Raw genomic sequence first — 14,834 nt, forward strand, 5'->3', positions numbered from 1 at the left:
ACCTCCACCTCTACTTCTGGTCCTGTACTGTACACCGAAGCAGCAAGATGCTCTAGAAATAGAGCCTTCTATACACCAGCTATAGAAATTTAATAAGTGTAGGTTATCTACAGTTAGATTCACATCTAAAACTGGTGGAAACCAAGGACCTGAGAATTATTAAGAGAAAGTCTAAGAATTTAGGCAGTTCCAAGCAGGATAGTATTTTGTAAAATAGGATGTTCAGCTGTGATAAATTCAATGTTTCCAGATATCGAGGAAGTCCTTTAGATATAACTCCTAGAGTTCCAATCAGTTATTATTATCATAGCATTAACTCGAACCCCAAAAAGTAACTTCTGCTGGACTGGGCTTTGTCCCGTGTTGTATTGGTATAATTCAATTTTCTTGCAGTTAAGGGGGAAAAAAACCAGGGAATTTATAATTCGGCACACATATAGTTACATAACAGTTCCATTCTGCAAAGCCTTCTATAACCTGACTTCCATTGAATTCTTCTACCCATTGTACTACTTTGCATGCACATGTAATACAATTTTTATAGACCTTAGATATGGCTTATAAGAACATTTGGGTAAATCCAAATGTATATAAAATGATATGAATTTATTTAACTGTCTAATATAGTCAACTTAGAAGTTTGTCTACCAAAGTCCCTAACCAAGCGTAACTGCCTCCCAACTCTTCTCTAATGTTTGCTCTTTTATGCTCAAATGGAAAAGACAAGAAGATAACAATAAGATAAAGAAAATTGATATTCTAGGGAAGCAATTCTCGATGTCACAAACCAGTTTCCTTTCCCAACACTTCCAGCTGAAGTAATGGAGTATGGGGATGCAAAATGGAAAACTGCACTGCAGATTTTAAAGATTTTTCAACAAAAACTCCCTTTTTATAACCCTGTAATCCCTTAATTTGGGGTACAGTTGGGGTGACTGTATGGAGCTGAGCGTTTACTGGCCAGATGCCCTTCCTAACACCAAGTGGAGTTCACAACAGATATTTTTTATTTGTGCCCTGATAGAGAAATATCTGTCACTGTCTAGGATTGAACTCTTAATCTCCCGCGTGGGAGGCGAGCATCTTAACCTCCAGGCCATCAAGATTCTTTAACAAACACCTCCTAAATTGCACCTAGCTAAGATATCCGACCCTTGCAAGCTACAATTCAATTGGATATAAAAGGAGACAACCCTGAGGTTAATATTTTTCATTAAAAATCTCTCGTTGAACCCCTTCCTCCTTCATTGCACATTTCATAAGCCACCATACACCTGCCATGGCCTACACAAATTACCTGGAGCTTCTCAACACTTACCGGATCAGCTAAGTAATCCATAGAGGGAAGGAAAACAGAACCCGATAGGATTTCTCTTATGAGTAAGGTGAATGTCCTAGAGAGAATAAAAAGCCAATTTTATGTAGTCATATACCTTCTTCATAAGCTTTCATGAAGTTAGCATTCAAATTAAATTGGTGTAAAAAATCATTTAATGCACTGTTAAATAAATACATACATACACAATTTATCTTACATTTTTTTCACAGAAAACTGATCTGCACACACACACACCTTTTTCCTTTTGGTAGTCTTTATATATCCACCCACTTAATCTGACTTTGGGGGCATACAAAAGAATGACAAGAAGTTAAAACCAATAAATTAAAAAATCCCCAACACCTGTCACTAAAATCAAGCAGCCAATTCATAGCAAATGCATCTGAAATATACTGTAACTCCTAAAAATGGAGACATTACTCATTTAGCCTTTGGGAGCAGGTGATCCTGTAAATAATAGGGTTCTATGCCACACACAGGGCATTTATTATAACAACAGCCAACTATAACTAGGCCAAATTGAAGCCTCTGTGTACTTGATCCCTGCCACTGGGCTGAAGGAACCAGAAAAATACAGTGCTTTAATGATATCCTCTGTTAAACATCATGGCAATCTGAAGAACAATTATCCAGTCTCAACTTTTCATGTAACAATATACAATGGGAAAGGAAAATAAACTATAGACTGATATTCTCATCTCTGGAGGGAACTGAACAATTTCTTGCCTGTGTGCCATTGTTTCTTCTTGACACTTGTAATCCTTGCAAGTAATTTAATGTGCTGTCCTGGCATACATAGAGAGAAGCCAGATACACTGAAAAGATATAGCTTGGCACTACATATGTGGTACTAACAAAGAAAAAACAGTTCCCGATTTGTAATTTTCTTTCCTTCATTTCTCATGCTGCACATATGACTATTTGTGTCTGGGCAGGACCTCCTCAGAACATGTTATATAGCTAAGAAAAACTTGTAGTGGGATCTCTGCCTCAAAATAATGTACATCTAGATATCGTTGTGGTAATTTCCTGGTGTTTCTTTGACAATCAAGGCAAGCCACGGTACTGAAAGGATAATAGTTGGAGTGAGGGTAGATAATGTGAATCCACATAAAATTCTCACTTTTGTTCAGGTGACTGCAAAGCCAAGAGGTCAACACTGCTTTGCAAAAAACATAATCTTGAATAGCTAATCTCTACCACTTCTGAAGCTAAAAGCATTGGGGCCAAGCTGTTACTCTGTTAGTTGTTCAGCAGAACATGCTTCAGTGCAACAGACAATACAAAGTATATTTATTTATATCCTGCCTTTTATTATTTTTACAAATAACTCAAAGCGGTGAACATATCCAATATACCTTCTTCCTCCTACTTTCCCCACAACAACAACCACCCTGTAAGGGGGTTGGCCTGAAACAGAGTGACTGGCTCAAGGTCACCCAGCTGTCTTTCATGCCTAAGGTGGGACTAGAACTCATGGTCTCCTGCTTTCTAGCCTGGTGCCTTAACCACTAGACCAAACTGACTCCCAAGTTTAAAAATAGTTCAAAGAAAGTGCTCTAAATCTTTCATGAGCACCCTATGGCAACAGTCCAACTTTTTTAATGCTACCGCTTGGAGAGAGAAAAAGGATGATGCTGCCACTTTTAAGGACAGCCATCTCCCCAGAAAATAAAATTTCCTTAGTTTTCTCTTGGAGATTTCTTGAAAGAGGACAGGATAAAATTACAGAACTTTCAGCAACCAGAAAGATTTCCCCCTTTATTTATCTGCCAGCTTTTTGAGGCGGACACTCATAGCTCTTGTGCAAACTTGTGAGGAAGCTACTTCTTAATTGATAACAGAACTGTCCAGCTAGTTAGAATGTGAATCTCCCTCTCTCTCTCTGCTTCTAAACATACTATCATGGGATCCACCCATCAAAGTTAATTCAATGATTAAAGCAGTGGCACTGGGTTTTTTTTTTCTTTCAGAAAAACTGGTATCTGTTCTAGACAGTATAACTGGTTCTACAACCACTTTAGAGAAGGGACAAGTAAACAAGGTATCTAGAGAGGAGAAGAAACTGCATTTTGAGGTATTCTAGTATAGAGTATTTTTTGTATATAAAAATATGCATATATAATGCTGTGGTAGTAGAAGTCCTGTTCATAAACTAATAGGCTAGGTCAGTGATGGCTAACTTTTTTACCGTCGCATGCCAAAAGTGGGGGGAGCGCTGGGGTGGTGGTGTCGTGTGCATGCCCACACCTGTAATTCATTGCCCCCGCCCCCCTACGCATGCGCACACGACCTCCCAACGTCCCCCCCCCCCGCTTTTGGCACGTAATGGCCCGGTGGGCCCGATTTTCGTCCTCCCCAGGCTCCAGAGGCTTACTTGGAGCTTGGGGAGAGCAAAAACGCCCCCCCAGGCCCTCCGGAGGCCAGAAATGGCCTGTTTGCCAACTTCTGGTGGGACCTAGAAAGGCTCTGGAGCCCGGGGACAACAAAAAACGGGCCTTCCAGTCCCACCGGAAGTTGGCAAATGGGACGTTTCCGGCCTCGGGAGGGCCTCCCGGGGGTGGGGAAGGCCTGTTTTTTGCTCTCCCCAGGCTTCTAGAAAGCCTCTGGAGCCTAGGGAGAGCGAAAAACAGGCCTCCCCCCCCCCGGAGGCCCTCCCAAGGCCGTAAACAGCCTGTTTCCTGACTTCCGGTGGGCTCAGAAGGCCCGAAAATCAGCTTGCTGGTGCACGCATGCACACCAGAGCTGAGCTAGGGCAACGCTCGCATGCCCACCGATATGGCTCCACATGCCACCTGTGGCATGCGTGCCATAGGTTCGCCATCACAAGGCTAGGTGATCCTCAAACTGGATGGTGGCATAATTGCAGAGTTAAAAATCTTTCATTCCCGGCAAGTTACATAATAGAACTTCTTCAGGATCTCTCTGAGCTTGTGGTATTAAAAAAAGATATTGCTAGGGTAGTTATCCCAGAGTGGTACTAGGAGACTATTCCAAACTGCGACTTGTACATTCACTTCTGCTGCAGCCATTCACTTAGAAAGGAAAGTTCTTGATTCTACTCAACTCAAGAGGCAAAAGTATAAGTGGGCATGCCTTTGAAGAACAATGGCTATTGTTATGCCGTTCTCTCCATACTCTCCATTTTAATCTGGACATGTTAATTTTATTGGTGGATATCTCTAGAAGCCTTGGCCAAAAAGATGTGGACTTCCTTATCTAGTTCACTCCCAAAGACAGAACTCCACTAACTCTCTCTAAAACTCTAGAATATTGCAGAGAGGCAAGTTCTTATACATGCCATTCATATACAACATGATTAAATAGTAAATACATGAACAGAAAACTCATACACCGATCCATTTACTTCCATATCTGGTTTTGCAAATTCTAGGAAAGAAATATTCAAACCAATTCCAAAGGCCAGATTTTTCTAACAAACTATAAGTATTCAAAGGATCTGAGGAGCTTTGAGCCAGGTAAAATGTATTCATGTAAACCACAGGTCTGCCACCTGTTATTTTATTCAAGGTTATTTTTTTTATTAAAAAAATATTGCCCTACCCCTTTTTGCAATGCGGGCCCTGAGAAGCCGTTTCAATACTGGTGTGGCCTTTTGTGAAATGGAGGTGGCATACCTGATGGTTGAAGACAATAGAAGATTTTCCTCCACTGATTGAAATTTAGCACAATCAGGCATTGACAAGACCAAATTCCTACCCTACATTAGGGGTCAGCAACCTGTGGCTTCACCCCTCTGCTACCCCTGTCACTCAAAATATGTGTCACAACCGCCAATGTGCAACACCCGTCGGCACCCGATTTATTGAGCTTTTCAAGCCCCGATAGGCCAACCATGGATAAATCCAAGAAAAGTTTTAGAAGAAAACAGAATGTTTAATTCAACTACATATGCTAGTTTTGTGGCCGCTCAAGAAATAGTCAGGCACGGGAAGGGTTTTGTGGCTCCCGGTGTTTTCTTTTCTGTAGGAAACGGGTCCAAATGGCTCTTTGAGTGTTTAAGGTTGCAGACCCCTGCCCTACACTGATGGCTTTTCATGAACACTGAAAGAATCAACTATTCCAAGTTCATTTAACTGTTACAAATTAAGACTGGTAGAGTAATCTGCCCATACCAAGATTTTCTGACATGTTAGCTTTTCTATTTTACAAAAATAGGAAATTTAAACACACTGAATGTTAGAGCTTCATAATATAACATGTAGTATAATATACCCGCAATCTGTTGCCTTTGGAAGCAGAATATAGGAAAAAAGAAGTTCAGTAAGTTTTCTTAAATAATTGAGTTCGTCTCTTCTACTTCTCAAAGCCACATGGAGTGATGGTCCATATTCTTCTAAAGCTGCTTGCTGTAAATATTCTGTATTTTTTACTGTAGGAAAAATTAAATTCAGTAAAGTTCATATGAAAATTCATTTCTGACAATACTTAAAAGAATAAAAATAAAAGCAAATATAAGAGCAGAAAGGTCAATTTATTTCTAAATAAAAGGCATGCAATGTTTAATATTACCTTTTTGTCTAGCTTTAGCTATTACTTCTATATGCTTCATTGCTGCCTTTAGCATTTTTTTTGTTACAACAGTTGGAATATTCACCTAAAGAACAAACAGAAAGAGAAATTATTTGCTCTATTGCAACTAAAAAGGTAACTGCAAAATATATTTCATTCATATTATTCCTTTGGTCTCATGCTCTCCCTACAGCTTATAACCCACCATCAAGATCTTGGAAAATTAAGGAATTATTTTGGAGTTATTTTGCAAATTTCATAAAAACATTCAAAAGAGATGAACAATTTATCCCTTCATAATTCATAAAAACTCATCACTAATTTTCACTACTCTACTAAACTAACTTTCCCCAATATTTTTTTGAAGAACTTCACAAGAATTAGATTAATATAAAACAATTATATTTACAATGAGACAATCTCTTAAGTAGTTTTACTATGTCTATGGCTCAAAGCCATTAATTAAATACAATATCGATCCCATCACTGTGTATCTCACCTTGTAAATTCTGCGAAGTAACACAGATGCAAAAAATCGTAATGTTACTCTTAATTCATCCACAGGTGAGTCATCATCAGTTATCTCCCTACAAAATTTCAAAACAAAATATAGCTCCATCTTAGTTTGGCTGCACTTTCGTTGGTTTAATTTTATCAAACAAGAATATTAATTTTTATTCTAGGTTTATATTAGTTTATGATTTTTTTCTTCGTATACATTTTATAATCTTTATATTATTTCCTATGTATCTTATCTGTAAATCAACAAGCCTTTGGTATTCCAAGTCTTATTTTCTTTTGACCCCCCCCAAATAAGGGCTTGGCCTTATTATCGGGGGATCTTATTATTTTGGGGGTGCAGGAGGTGGTAAGCGTGGGACTGGATGTCCCATTGCTGCCGTCGCCTCCCCTCCCCATTCTTCGCGTTGGCCCACCCTGACGTCTTCCGCCACCGCTGCTTCCTCGTGGAGCAGGACTTTGCAAGGCTTGTGCCATTGCATGCCACGAGCTTCATCATACTGGTACAGCTGGCATCCTGCCACTCACGGCTGTGCCAGTATGTCAAACCTCGCGGCTGTGCTGCAGTTCCTGCATGCAATGGCACAAGCCTTGCAGAGTCCTGCTCTACGAGGTGGCGGAGGCAGCGCAACGAGTCTCACTAGTTTCTGGCAGGTGGGGCGGGGGAGAAGTGAGACGCATGATGTGGCTCCCCTTGCCGTCTTTACTCCCCCCCCCCGTTGGGCATGACAGGGCTCCTGCCCCTCACTTAGCCACCCGCCCCCTTTAGGGTGTAATTTGAGGGTGGCAGGTGGGGCGGGCGAGAATCATCTCACTTCTCCCCCGCCCCACCTGCCACCCCTCTCAATAAAGAGACGGTGGGGAAGAGAAGCAGCCAGGCTGCTGTTGCCATTAGGGTGGGACGGGACGTGTTGGGCTGCGGGACGCGCGTCTTACCTTTCCAGCACCATCACGTTCCTCGCCTTTCTGTCCAGGGAGACACGTTGTAGAAAAAACTTTCTCGTGAGTTCAAACAAACTCCTTGAACTCGCGAAAGTTTTTTCTACAATGTGTCTCCCTAGACAGAAATGCGAGGAACGTGATGGTGCTGGAAAGGTAAGTTGCACATCTCGCAGCCCAACACGTCCCACCCCAATGGCAACAGCAGCCTGGCTGCTTCCCTTCCCCATCGTCTCTTTATTGAGAGGGGTGGCAGGTGGGGCCGGGGGGGAAGTGGGACGCTTCTCGCCCGCCCCACCTGCCATCCCCAAATTGCACCCTAAAGGGGGCGGGTGGCTAAGTGAGGGGCAGGAGCCCTTTCATGCCCGGCGGGGGGAGTGGGGCGCGTAGTTGGGGGGGGCTTATTTTGCGGGGGTGGCTTATATTATCACACGTCTTGAAAAGTCTGATTTGCCTTATTTTCATGACATGTCTTATTTTCGGGGAAACAAGGTAATCTTCTCATCATTCCTATCACCTATCTCCTCCCACTTTTGACTGTATGACTGTAACTTGTTGCTGTATCCTTAAGATTTATATTTATTGTTTCCTACTATGATTCGATTACTTATTTGTACCCTATGACTATCATTAAGTGTTGTACTTTGTGATTCTTGATGAATATATGTTTTCTTTTTTATGTACACTGAGAGCATATGCACCAAAGACAAATTCCTTGTGTGTCCAATCACAATTGGCCAATAAAGAATTCTATTTCATTCTATTTCCTCCTGCATTTCTCATGCAAGCTACATCCCTATTCGCCTTTTGCTGAAGCAAATTAGAGATCAGAACAGTAGCCAGCACTTTTCCTGCAGTAACTTCCTAAAGAGCAGCACTTTACTATTGTCGTTAAGTGAAGAATTCTGACAAAGCCTTTGAAATGGTCTTCTAGCAGTTTTCCCAGTAAATTTTAATTTAACTTCTATTTTTTTTTGTTGCAAAGTTTAAACTTGAAAACTGGAACAAATCTTACCATTTGTTATTGCTCCCACCCGTCACCGCTGCAGCTGCCCATCGCTGCTGCCTCCTATCGCCGCCTCTGCGTGTCCCATTTTTGGTCTCCACGTGTCCCATTTTTTGCCCATTCCAGGTAGCAGGGATCACTGCCGCCGCCATCTATCCCCAACGCTTGGAATGGGCCAAAAATGAGACGCGTGGGAGCAGCGATGGGCAGCAATGCAGTGACGGGCGAGGGCGATCTCTGCAGCCTGGAACAGCTTATAGGTGGTATTCCGGGAGGCCGATCCAATCACCAATCAGCTGCTTGTGCAAAATCAGACTGTGCTGAAGCTGACCAGGCTGTTTGCTGCAAGGAGGTAAATTGCAAAGAGGTGGGCGGGGCTTCAGCAACATTTGCTATATAAGACGCACAGATATTTCCACCCACTTTTCTGGGGGAGGAAAATGTGTCTTATACACCGAAAAATACGGTAAGTGTCCTTATTCTGTCATAAATCATATTGGATGTCCTGGATTTTATCCCCAGAGAACCTAAATAAACCTGAAAGTAAAATAACAACATTGTCTTAGGGAGATCAGATGGATTTTCAAAGGCAAATTATATAAAAACCTTACCTGTACCAAGGATAAATAAAATTTTCTAGTACTAGCTCAAACATCTGCAAACAAGTAAAATAATTAAGATGTGTATAATAGCCAACAATAATACTTAGCACATATAAACATGCAAAAACACTAATATTTTTCACTCTGCGCTTTGTAATTCAAGTTGCTTGCTCATAATAAATGAGATAACCAAAGACATGGTATGCAACTGAAGGACATATTCAATAACATACATATAACTACCAAGGCTACCTGAATCTATGTTCATATCGGTAGTTATAGGTTCAAGAGTACAACTAGGTAAATTCTTGCATGCATCCAGATTAGCACTTGGATTTTCTAATGCTGTTGTGTTATCAGCAGCCAGAAAGGATTAACTATCCTACCAGGGTAGCAACTTAAAAATAATGAAAACTGTTGTTCATCTTGGGATTTAGAAAATATGACAGAAATGTTTATGTTTAAGCATTTTAAGAAGAATAGCAATTGATACCGCTACAATTAAAAAAGCCTTCTGGTTTAAAAAATGAGTTACAGGAGTTATCTATAACTGATGATGATAAACAATTACCTCTGATAAGGAAGTATCAACTTTAGAAGGAACTTTCAGGCCCAGCCATGGCTGATAATCTTCTAATAGAGATGCAGGTCTATAGAAACAACAACAAAAATATTCCATTCATCCCCATTAAGATATGAAAATATAATTACCGCTACCCCCCTGAAATATTTTAACTCACCCATGTCTATTACATTTGATATCTTCACATATAGCACAACTGCCATTCTGGGAAGATTGTTCTTGCAATTTTAATTGCTAAAATGAAAACAGAAAGGAATTCATTCTTCAGAATATTAGTAAAATTACTATCCATTTCAAGGTGTTTTTTTTTTTTTGGTAACAAAACTGATCAAGCTTTGTCAGTTGTGGAAGTGAGGGAATGCAATTACCGGTAGTCCTCGACTTACGACAGTTCGCTTAGTGACTGTTGGAAGTTACAATGGCACTGAAAAAAGCTTATGATCATTTTTCACACTTATGACCGTTGCAGCATCCTCATAGTCACGTGATTTACATTTGGATGTAATGTAGTGACCTTCTGAGAAGTAAAGTCAATGGGGAAACCAGGTTCACTTAACAACCGTGTTACTAATTTAAGAAGTGCAGGGATTAACTTAACAAATGTGACGAGAAAAGTTGTAAAATTAGGCAAAACTCACTTGACAAATTTCTCACTTAACAACAAACTTTTGGGCTCTATTGTGGTCGTAAGTTGAGGACTACCTGTACAGTATGGAAAAAATAGAAATTATTCCCCTGGCATAAATACATCAGGTAGAAAGTTCAGTTAATTCACGCATGGAAGCAATTCTCAAATGTATAGTTTGGATCCCACTTTCAAAACATTTCTCTTCTGCCTTCCCTTTCTCCCCACTAATCCTTATTGGCTATTACTGAAAGACTAACTTTCCCATCAAGCCAACCAAATCAGGGAAATAGGAATAGATTACCTAGTCTTACCTTGGATAATGCTGCAAGTGAAAACTTTGCAAGTTCCCTTCTTTTTAACACTAGAATCAGTTCTGGGTTTATTTATTTAAAGCAGCAGGAGTATCAAACCTTAGCTGAAAATACAGGTAGCCCTCAACTTACAACCATTCGTTTAGTGACAGTTTGAAGTTACAATGGCACTGAAAAAAGTGATGTATTTTTCACACTTATGCCTGTCGCAGCATCCCCATGATGACGTGCTTAAAATTCAGGCGCTTTGGCAACTAGCATGTTATTTATGACGATTGCCGTGTCGCAGGAGCACGTGAGCACCTCTTGCGACCTTCTGAAAAGCAAAGTCAATGGGGATTGACTTTCCGTATTAACTTTACTGCAATTAATAACAATTAACAATTGTGGCAAGAAAGGTTTTCAAATAGGAAAAGACACCCCCAACAACTGTCTCTCTTAGCAACATAAATTTTGGGGTTCACCCAAAATTAGTCGTAAGTCAGGGATATCTGTAAGTAGAAAAATACAAATTGCCTTAGAATCTCCCTCTTTCATTACAACTTCAAGTCACTTCTCCAGTATCATAAGCTTGCCAGCACTACTCTCATAACAACTACTTCTGAAGACTCTGGGCTTTTTTTTAATATGCATGTTTCATAGCATTTTTGTATGATCTACAGAAAGCAAAATAAGGATGAACAATGTCTTCCCAACCACGATTCTGAAATATTAGTTCACTACTAGGTAATATATTCAGTATTTATGCAGTGAACTCAACAAAATAATTCTTTATATGTTATGAATACATCCTACCCAGTAAGTCAATAAAAATCTATCAAGTAATTTAATTGATTAAAGAACAGTCTTACAATCGATTTTCTGAGAATGGTAAAAGAATGAAAACTTTTTTTAAAATGCCATTAAACTTATGGGTGAAATGAAACTAACTTTATTAATCCACAATGGCAAAATGAATTTCCTGTTCCCACTATAAATCTCTACATAAAGAATCCAAATTTGTCAACAACTAGGAAATGTTTCAAAACATAAGGGTGCAAAAGAAAAGTAGAATAATAAGTTTATTTAACACAAGCTTAACACAATAACAAGTTTATTGCTACAACTTTATTCTTCCTTTTAGATCAAGGATATATTTAATTTGCTTCACAGCAACTAAAAGTAATTAGCAATGAATAGATCTAAAATGCCAGCTTCTCGTGTAACATTTAAAAATGCTGAAGCCTGCAGGTAACACAAGCAATATTTCACTATTGTCCATAAAAAAATATAAAAAGTACACTGACAAAATTATACATTACCTTGGATTTTTGTTTTATTGTAAACAGAATATTTGGTAAGAGGGTATCTGGTCCTAAGTAACAATAGAATGTTACAAATCCCGCCATAAAAGACCAGAAGATCATTAAGATGTGACGATACCTCAAAAGTAAAGGGAAAAATTACAATCCAACAGCGCAAAATAACATAGCCCTGCTTCCAACTCTGGAATATTATATTCAATACCTACATGCCCAATGTATAATTACATACCTATCAAAACAGTCATCCTGCATGGTATTTACTTCAGAAATAGCATACTCAGGCCCAATAGGCCAATTCACAGAATATTTTATTAATATTTTAAAGAAAAATGTTACTTTGTTGCCCAGAGTCGCTCTGGATAGTGAGATGGGTGGCTTATAAATTTCGTAAGTGAATAAAAAATACTGTAGTTAGGAATATGCAAATAACATATATCAAGAAAGGGAGGGAGGGAAGAAGATACCAACCAAAGCCCAACTTTATTTTTTAAAAAATATCTCCTCAGTGTAAGAGTTCCAAAATAGATATAAATACTTTATTAAATATGAATTTGTCTTGGGTTCAAAAAAAGCTGGCAATTTGATGCTTTAGTTTCATTTCAGCAATTTAAGGGGAAATCTCTTTACAATAACTAAAGAGCAACTATTGGGATCATCCTGCAGATGGAATCAGTTAAGTCCTTTGCACCTAGCCCTTACTCTTGATCCTTTCCCTTACTATGTCAGAATGGAAAAAATTCCAGATATACAAACCAACAATAAACCCTGGTTATACATCCCTATTTCTATAATTCCAAAGCAGTTGTTGCTCTAGCTTCAGAAAACAAAGCAATTTAAGACAAGGGAAAATGACAGGAAGCACTCATTTGTTAACCAGGCTTTTTTTTTGTTTTTTGTTTTTGCTAATTCTGTAAACACAACTGCACTGTTTCACCTTGCCTTGGAGGCTATTATGTCTTGACAATTAAAATCAGAACAGCAGTTTACTTTAAAAAAAAATTTTTTTTAGCTATGCTTCCAAGAGTCACAAATCTGATAGTATTCCTTAACCAGTCCTTTCCAGATTCTGACAATGTATTTGTTAAATGAATTTTGCTTTGCATACAGTATGACCATAGCTTATAAAATCTCCTCAGCCTGGCATTAACAGATGTGATAAATTATAACTCCTATTAAGTCTTCTAAAACATCTATACTGTAAATAAATATTAAAATTCACTAGTGGTGAAGGAGTTGATATCCATTGTTCTAACCAACTTCCTCAGATCTCTGAACAATTCACACCATCCTTTCTTTCCTAAAGGGAAGTTTTGAAGCTGAACTCAAACCAGTCTTGTTTATATTGGAACAATTATAAATCCCTCCTTCACTTGTTTACAAGTGGATTATATAGAGACACAAAAAGTGAAATTAGCTAGTCTCCTTTAGAAAATTGGTAAGAAAAACAACCATACATGTTCATTTATGTTTATGCCTTCTACCTGCCTGAATCATGCTTAAAAGGAAGGGCATAAACATATGGTAAGAAATTAGCAAAGTTGGATAATTGACTGGGGTTGGTGAAACCAATGTGTGCTATGCTTGAGTTACACCTATAGTACTGTGAACTGAATGGCTGGGGGAAGGAAAAACTTCCCTATCTGTGTATCTGATCTTATCTGCATCCAATCCTTACTTGGCCAGGAGCTCTAGATGGGTGAGCCAGAGCCCCGTGGGAATCACATTTAAAAAGAACAAAAAATAAGCAACCACACTTGCAACACTAAAGTAGGACATTACCAAAACTGGTTCTGAGCTTTATTCCTCATTTGCCAGAGCAAGTCCTACAGTTTACAGTTCCACAACATTCGATAACTCGGTGGTGGTGGTGGGAATAAAGCTTATAAAAGTAACACACATTTTTCTTTCTTCTCCAACCCAATGAAATTATTTCCTTGGGGGGGGGGCGGGGGCTGTGACACAAATCCACTTTTAGGAGATCGCAGTGCTACATACTTTGAGAACCTGATATGGTTACGGAGGAATCCCAATCATATCAAAAGGCTTTGCCTCTGTTTTTAGAAAGCATCACATCTTTCCCCTTCTTCATATCCTATCAAAAAGTACCATTTCCCTTCTGGAGTTATATCCTCCTCCATCGCCCCGTAGGGAGAAGCTGCGCCAGCAGGCACATGTAACCAAGTCCAAAGCCATCTCGCTCATAGCGGCCAGCACCAGACCCGGACCCAGGCGGGCTTCTCTCCTTACCGGCTGAGTAGGAGCGTTGCCACACTGAACCCCAAAAGGATACAGCAAAACAAAGGGTACTGGCGGCAGGTCTCGCGCAGAACGTCCACCCGGCGCGCGCGCTGGCACAGCCTCTCCACGGCCGCGCGCGCCCACCTCATCCTGGAGGATGGGGGGAGACTGCGCCCCCGGCTTCAGCTTGACCCGAGGATCCCCAGGCGCTCCTTAGCACACTTGAAGGGACCGAAAGCCCCTGCCTTCCGGTTTCCAACACTCGAGCCCTTCGCATCACGTGGCGGAGGGCTAGACCAATAGCGTCGCTCCTCCAAGGCGGAAGATAATCCTCGCCGGCCCCTGAAGCCGTTCTTGCTTACTTTCCCACCCGGGTTCCCTTACTTAGCGCCAATACACCGCTGCTTGAAAGGAGCGGAGTTCTTTCTTTTCTTTCGATTTCTTCTCGCGATCTCTCGAGTCGCAAAAGCTATCGACCAAACAAGAAGGGGCAGGATGAGGAGGCACTTCCGCCCTTACCGTGACTCTTTTGGTTGCCCTTTAGCCTGGAGGAAATAAAGCCCATTAAAATGGCGGCGTTGATCGTTGCCCAGATGCCCGGAACGCCGAATAACTCGCGTTCTGTTGGATGGAAGCCTTGAAACTATATAAACGCGGAAGCCCTGCCTCCCCACCCCCCCCATCACTTTTCTTCCCTCGAGATGCCTGGGCTTGATTGCAGCGTATCCTGCCCACAAATTCATAGCGGTAAAAGATGAGAAAAGATGGCTTTTCAGCGGTGGCTGTAAACTTGGGGACCAGAGGTCGTTGAATATAAATTCCAACATTCGTT

General features: G+C 40.4%; 1 protein-coding gene across 3 annotated transcripts in view; it reads right to left on the reverse strand.

Moving 5' to 3' along the window:
• Nucleotides 1–14,601, reverse strand: part of SNX14 (sorting nexin 14) — a 48,725-nt gene extending 34,124 nt beyond the window's left edge. For 2 of the 3 annotated variants that reach the window (XR_015731377.1, XM_034408922.3), the window contains exons 1-9: nucleotides 14,012–14,601; nucleotides 11,762–11,882; nucleotides 9,679–9,755; nucleotides 9,510–9,588; nucleotides 8,948–8,991; nucleotides 6,372–6,459; nucleotides 5,873–5,957; nucleotides 5,576–5,732; nucleotides 1,319–1,394 (exon numbers count right to left, since the gene is read on the reverse strand). Coding sequence is in view for 1 of the 3 variants with exons in the window: in XM_034408922.3 (XP_034264813.2) it covers nucleotides 1,319–1,394; nucleotides 5,576–5,732; nucleotides 5,873–5,957; nucleotides 6,372–6,459; nucleotides 8,948–8,991; nucleotides 9,510–9,588; nucleotides 9,679–9,755; nucleotides 11,762–11,882; nucleotides 14,012–14,151 (867 nt within the window). In the remaining 2 variants the exon portion in view is untranslated. Of the gene's footprint in view, nucleotides 1–1,318; nucleotides 1,395–5,575; nucleotides 5,733–5,872; nucleotides 5,958–6,371; nucleotides 6,460–8,947; nucleotides 8,992–9,509; nucleotides 9,589–9,678; nucleotides 9,756–10,159; nucleotides 10,220–11,761; nucleotides 11,883–14,011 lie in introns of those variants that run through there. The other variant, XR_015731378.1, reaches the window with a different exon arrangement.
• Nucleotides 14,602–14,834: the final 233 nt, after the last annotated feature.

Source organism: Pantherophis guttatus, chromosome 1, assembly GCF_059756535.1.
Source record: "Pantherophis guttatus breed Tessera chromosome 1, ASM5975653v1, whole genome shotgun sequence".
Taxonomy (NCBI): Eukaryota; Metazoa; Chordata; class Lepidosauria; order Squamata; family Colubridae; genus Pantherophis; species Pantherophis guttatus.